Below are 6,998 nucleotides of genomic sequence, written 5' to 3' on the forward strand. Positions count from 1 at the left end.
CTTCCAAACAAGATCAGAAACGTCTGACTGCGCGTAGAAATGCCCGTTTTTTCGTTTTTCGTGTTTTTGTTGTATTGTATCTGTTGTGATTCTATAGGAACACACTCTCTCCCACACACACACACACACACACAGGCACACTTTCTCTCTCTCTCTCTCTCTCTCTCTCTCTCTCTCTCTCTCTCTCTCTCTCTCTCTCTCTCTCTCTCTCTCTCTCACTCACACACACACACACACACACACACACACACACACACACACACACACACACACACACACACACACACACACACACACACACACACACACACACACACAAAACACAGTACAATACAGTCACTTGTATCATTTAATTTCATCATTACTGATATTTTATTTTTTTTTAAGCCTTTTTGAGTAAAAACAAAAGGTCAAACACAAAAATCATAATACTATAAGATTGTAATAGTGGTCCATATTATTTGTAATGCATTCTTTGGGGATCTTATTGGATTAGGCCAATGATAGATTCATTGTTGTTGCTGCTGAATGCATGGAAACGTGTGTGTGTTTATGAAAATGTGCATATAATTTCCATTGTCTTTATTTATTTATTTTTTAGCCACAACAGGCCAAGTACGCACAGTCCTTGCTCATTCAGATTGAAGCAGTTTCCTACACGTTGTGGCTCAGAGAAAAGCGCGCACACTGTAGTTACATGTAGAGTGTGAGTCAGTCAGCGGGTTAGGGTTTCCTCATAGGCCTGCCTTGAGTTACAGCCTCCTGGCCTGTGTGTTGTGTTATGCGTTACAGTTATGAATTGCGCTCTCCTCGCACCACTTGATCGGATTTACATGCTTGAGTCTATTCCGCCATCCCGGATTTGGCTCTCTCAGTTGTGATTGTTTGTGTGTGTGTGTGTGTGTCTGTATGTGTGTGTGTGGACTGCGCTACCATGCCCGGATGCCCTGCAGAGTTCCTTGGCAGGGTGTGACCACCGGTCCTTGGGCAGCCTGGCTTTGCGTCTGTGCGCCAAGGTTTCCTAAATTCATGTTCATAAAGGCATTGGCAGCGGGGGTGGTGCTGGGCGGCAGGGTGGGTAGACCAGAGTAAGTACAGGAGTAAGTGTTGCTGTACACCGAGCTGTTGTAGCTGTAGGCCGGATAGCCGTTGTAGCCGTACGGGTTTGGAGCCCCGACTGTGTAAGACGTGTTATAGTTCTGGGATCCAGTCAGACAAGGCCTTCCGTCCCGGACCAGCACCGGCACCGCCACCCTCCTGGGCGGCGGCGGCGCGTGGTGGTGGTGGTGATGGTGGTGACCCGCCATCTCCAGGCTCTTGTCCTGCCGCTGTCTCTTACATTTGTACCTCCTGTTCTGGAACCAGATCTTGACCTGGGTGGAGGTGAGCTTCAGGGAGCTGGCCAGGTGCTCTCTCTCCGGGGCGGAGAGGTACCGCTGCTGCTTGAAGCGCCGCTCCAGCTCGAACACCTGAGCCTGGGAGAAGAGGACGCGGGGTTTCCTCCGGGTCCTCTGCTGCTTGGCGGCGGGTTTCTCCGAGTCTTGGTCCTCACAGTCTCCCCGCAGCACCCCGCAGCTGTCTGCACACAGAGAGCAGGGAATTAACTGAGCATCAAAGATGTTAAGAAAATACTTTTACTCCATGACTTCTTCATTTTATTATATACACACATCCAGATTAATCATTTAAAAATATCACTTTCCTTAGAATATTGTTTTAAGAAAAGGGGTTTCCATTCAAAATAAATTTGTTGCGGGATTATTTTTTCAGTAATTCCCCAATAATATTGACACTTTCAGGTTAATTATTGGAATAATTACTTATGTAAGATATACAGAGAAATATGGTGTTGTGGATTAGAAATTGTATTAGTAGCAATTTAATGTGGCTTATTAGGGAATACACCAAAGTTTGTTGTTTTTGTCCCTCAAAGAGTGCTTGACTATTGGTCCTAATATTTGACAATTCATCTATGAACTTAAACCAATTACATTATATTAATTTTCGCAGTTGGGAAATTATACCCATTTTATATAGATGGATATTTCTTCACTTTCTGTGGTGGTTATACAGTTCATTCAGGCTTGTATATTTTAAGACTTGGCGCTGTAATTAAAAGTATGGTGCTTTATTGTATTCAGCCCAGTGATTCATACGGATAGATTAAAATAGATAAATAAGTACAGATGCAAACACTTATGTCTTCACAGATATTTAATCGCAGCTCATTAACGGCTTAAACACCATTTTTTGGGCGTCATTGCAAGGTGGGGCTCAACTCTGCTTTTACTCTAAATTCTAAAGAAAAATAAGCAATAAGCCTAAGCACAGATGTTTATGTTAGATTCATTGTATATTAGGTTAATAACAAAATCCTTCAGTGAACTTTTGTGAATCACATGATATCTAGTCAGCTCACTAATGCTAATTACTTCTCCATGGAAATCTCTTAAAATCAATTCAAATCAACCTCAACTGTTATTTCAAGGTTTTACTTTTTTGGTTGTTTTTAACATTTGCATGATCTTGCTGTGGCATCTCCGTGGGCTTTCACAATGAACTAAAAGCGACAGGTTGACCACCGTCCTCCCTTGTTTCTGGATGAGAAGAGTCGCTCTCTGTACTCACTGCTGTCTTGCTCCTCCTGCTCGGTCTCCAGACGCAGCTCTGCGGGGTTGCTCTGTGCGGAGTTAGCGAACATCTCCACCGGCAGCCCGGACCCCGCCAGTCGGTCCGGCACCGCCATCGTGTTGAGATAGGAGGACATCCTCTCCTCGCTCTCCGACAGGCCGGAGCTGATGGGACTCGGACTGTCCCTGCCGGCCAACATGCAGGAGGGCGGCGAGTGAGAGCGGAGGGGTTTGTTTGGGAAAGCTCCACCAGAGAGACCGAAACAGGAGATGAACTGGAGCTGCTGCTGCTGGGACTGCTGCTGCAACTCTAACTTCAGTATGTCCTTGACAGAAAAAGGCGTAGTGGAAGACGGTATGACCGGACTGGGAAGCATTATCACCACCAACACAGAGATGACAGATAAACAGTCAGTGGATCCAAAATCAGACCAGTTCGTCTCCGCAGGGCGCGTAAAAGAAGTAAATACCCCGTGCGTAAGCGTGAAGAATGGTCGCGCGCTGCTTGTTTTTCATGCAGAACGAGGAGGAGGAGGAGGAGGAGGAGGAGGAGGAGGAGGAGGACTGTCTTTCCTTCAGCTGTGACATCCCTCTGTTCTGGCTGTGGGACTGTGGCTGGGGGGCTGAGGGAGAAATAGGTCGGTCCTGTTAGAAAGCCAAGATGCTGTCCTCTCCCTTTCAGTGACGTCCTGGCGGGGGAGGGAGTCTCTCTCTCTCTCTCTCTCTCTCTCTCTCTCTCTCTCTCTCTCTCTCTCTCTCTCTCTCTCTCTCTCTCTCTCTCTCTTTCTGTCAGGAAGACAAATAGCCCCAATTTATGAAATAATATTATCACCCTGTGCCGTCAGATTGTTTAAGGTGTTCAAGGTAAGAACATTTTTATTACACTCCCTTTTCCCTTTCTGACAGAGCAGTAGCAGCTGCAGCACAGTATAGGGACCTTTCCATTTTATTATAATTAAAAAGCTCATAATGCAAAACCCTTAATTTGGTGCGGCACCTCTAGGTAATTGTTGCTCGAATTCTCGTCTTGTCTGTGTTGAATGGTCCCAGGAAATCACAACTCTTCCCATCATCACTATACGGTGGTTTGAAGATTACGCATATCTTCGTTTCCTGTCTCGGCAACCCGTGGATAAGATAAAATGCAGCGACTGTGGGAAATGAGATAAAATTGGCAGCGTGAGGAGGCATGAAGAATATAAATTTAGTGCAGTGTGATTTATTTATGTTTCCCCAATTTGAGAAAGTTTTTTAGGATTTTTTTTTGTGACTTTCCCTTGACATTGGGTCAGTATTTCCAAAATAAACCCTGACTTAAATATTAATTATTAGAAGTTTGCTTCATTGAAATTCTCCGTTTCTTTTGCGCAATTTAATTTTAAATAAAACAGCAATGACGCTTAATTAAAAATAATATATTTACTGATTAAATGTGATTTAAAATTGACACAATAATAATAATTGGAAATACAAATCTTTGAATAATAATAATAGGCTAATAATCACCTGCTTGAATTGAACAAGTTATTGTAATTAATCAGAAAATGATTTTTTTTTTTGACTCCAAAAACAGAAGTCACGGATTCACTTATGGTTCTCAGTCTTCACATGTTCCCAAATAATAATCAAAAACGGGGTCCTCTTTAATGTAGAGTTCCTCTTTGATGTTACCTGTGCGCCAAAGGCCAAGCTGGCTGAAACGGGACACCGGTCTCCTATCTGTGGCCAAGTGCAGGCGCCAGGGTCTGAAGGCCCATTGCTCCTTAACCGTGTGGAAAGAAAAGGAGGGCATGCCGACATAATCTCATCCGCTCACCATCAACAAGGCGCTGTTTAGATTAGGGCAGCTCCCCCTCTCCCCCTCTCCCCCACCCCACCTTCTTCTGCTTGTTCTTCTTCTTCTGGAGATCCCTGTCTTTAAAATTGTCCATTTAAGTGAAGTGGGGAAGCAGGAGATGGAGTTACGTCTGCGGAGTAAATAGGTGTTTTTCAACACAAAGGCTAAAAGCATTTCAAACTGCACCAATACACAGAGACACTTCGTGAACATAATGGACAGTCTTCTTCAACATTTACTTATATGGGCAACAGTTCGATTTTTCTTTTCTTTTTTTTTTGAGTTATGTGGAATGTATTGGTTCATCAGAGTGCTCCAACGGGCCTGTGCACCTCATCAATTAGTCCCCCAAATATTTACCCTGCTGTGTTTATTGTACAGTGATTCAACAAGACAACAGACCAAACACAGTAATCAATGCGCGTTACATAACGACCTGCCTGATTTGAGATATGAGCTGTTTACGCCTGGACAGGACCGAGGTGGAACATGAAAGGTCTGGGATGCTGACTCACACCAGTTTGCTTAAAATGTCATCTGAAAAGCTCACCCTTCTTATTTTTTCCCCCGTCAGATTCAAAACCTCTCGCGCTCGAACGGCAGCAATTAGTTTCGTGAGCACTCGCGCGCTCACGGCCTCGCGAGCCCTCAGCTTGACCATCAGCAGTGGTCCTCGCGTGCTACCGGCACAGCCCCCCCCCCCAATCCGAGAGTGGCCAAAGCCGAGGAGCGTGTTTACGGAGCGGAAGAGTCTGTTTCCTGCCTGTAACAAAACCCAGACTCTCAGTTAGTGTCAAGGAGCTGCTCGGTGCTGAGTGCGACTCTGCAATACATCATCTTCATTTCAGAATCATCGCGATAAGCCGAGTAAGGTCAGGCCCCCAACACACGGGTCAGCAGCAGGGAGAGGCCGCGCAACCCCTGGACACATGTACTGGGCAGAGGGAGAAAAGGAAAAAAATAATAATTAGGTAAATAAAAAACACCTCTACCTCTGCAGCAGTCAAATTTCAATCATTCCTCTCAGTACACTTTGTTTAAAGTTGGTGTCTTGCCAGGCAGCCCCGAACATGTTTCATCTTGTTCCTCTCCTTCTCTCTATCTCTTGCTGGCTAACCTGTTGAAGCAGCGTCTTCTCTGCAGAGTGGCAGGTGTATAGTCATATCTCTGGTTGCAGGCCTCAGAAATCCAGTCCTCCTGGGAGACGGAGCTGCACTGTATAGGGTTGAATGTTCTCTAAAGGCAGTAGATCCCTGAACACAAGAATGGAAGCTTGATGACTCGGTAATGACAGCAATTATCTTTCCTCCTGCTTCTGTAAAGCCGAGGGGGGCGGGCGGTGTTTTACTGCACAAGTAAACTTTGCATAAAGAAAGCGTCAACACCTCCTGTAACTGTGGGTGCACTGCACAGGCCGTGTGTGAGTGTGTGTGGTATTATGACATGACACAGCTTTGTGGAGAAGCACTTAATATCTTCCAACAGAAGAGCTGCTTGTTTACAGGTGTTACCATAACTGCCTGGATGTTTGATGAGGAACTGAAGTGTGATTGCTCTCTTGTCTTACAGTGCTCACGATAAGCTAATAACAACAATAGACTGTTACTGTAGGAGAGTAGATTAGCTCAAGTGTCTGCACGATCTGTTTTCCTCATGCGAGTCCAAGAGAGGGTCATTCAATGGGGTGTGAAAGCTCTTCCCGTGAATCTTGCGTTAGGAGAGCGTGTTGCAAGATGGAAGTGATGAGGCCATAAAGATTAGAGGACCTTTTAAAATGTAGCAGAAAGCACAATTGCATGCAGAGTGTGCTGGCCTCATGTAGTGCGCTTTCCTTTTTCCTTTCATTTCATGGTCATCAGTAGGAATGGCAAAGGACCAAGCTGTTGTGTGTCTGTAATGGCTCAGTTCTTCTAGGTCCCGGAAGGTGAGTCTTATCAGCAGCCCATGTGATGGTGTCAGTAGCCAGGACCTAGACCGTGCTATTGTGCCCCTGCCTGGGCCCAAGTGACGGATGACAGCGCCTTCTCACTGGAGGAAATGAGGAGGCCAGAGGCGAGCCCGGGGCCGGATTTTTTACCAAAACCTTGTTCTCACCCACTTACCATCGGCTCCGAAAGTGCCAAATATTCCACAATAGTGGGCCGAAGGTGACGGCTAACTTGAATGTTGTCACAGTCCCCCAGGGCTCATTGTGTTATCCAGGTTAGAAAAAAGATACATGGTTTTCGTTTGAAAGACCGTGACAGGGTGATGTGTTTAAAAACTGAAGCCTCGTTCTGTGTATCAAGGGTCTAACTTGGAGACCATGAAAGGAGGAAGTGAGGTCAGGCCAGTCTGGGTCTCCTGGCCTTTGGCCTCCCCTGGGTCTCATAAATTAGCCTGCTGTAATTCTCTCCCAGACGGCCTTGCCCCAGCAGGTGTGTGTTTGTATATACGAGCGCTAACAGGGGGATGTAAGGGCTGTAATGTCGGTGATCTACGGTGTTGGGAATGTAGTTTGGGAGGAAACATGCAACCTAAATATGCTTATC

At 45.6% G+C, this 6,998-nt stretch overlaps 1 protein-coding gene across 1 annotated transcript; it reads right to left on the bottom strand.

The window, feature by feature from the left end:
• Positions 1 to 929: 929 nt before the first annotated feature.
• On the bottom strand, positions 930 to 3,007 carry nkx2.3 (NK2 homeobox 3; the record flags this gene model as incomplete). The annotated part of the gene is made up of 2 exons (XM_083987669.1): positions 930 to 1,579; positions 2,629 to 3,007. The coding sequence occupies 2 exons, from the start codon at positions 3,005 to 3,007 to the stop codon at positions 930 to 932; spliced, it is 1,029 nt and encodes a 342-aa protein (XP_083843795.1).
• Positions 3,008 to 6,998: the final 3,991 nt, after the last annotated feature.

This window comes from Trachurus trachurus (genome assembly GCF_905171665.1).
Source record: "Trachurus trachurus genome assembly, chromosome: 15".
NCBI lineage: Eukaryota > Metazoa > Chordata > Actinopteri > Carangiformes > Carangidae > Trachurus > Trachurus trachurus.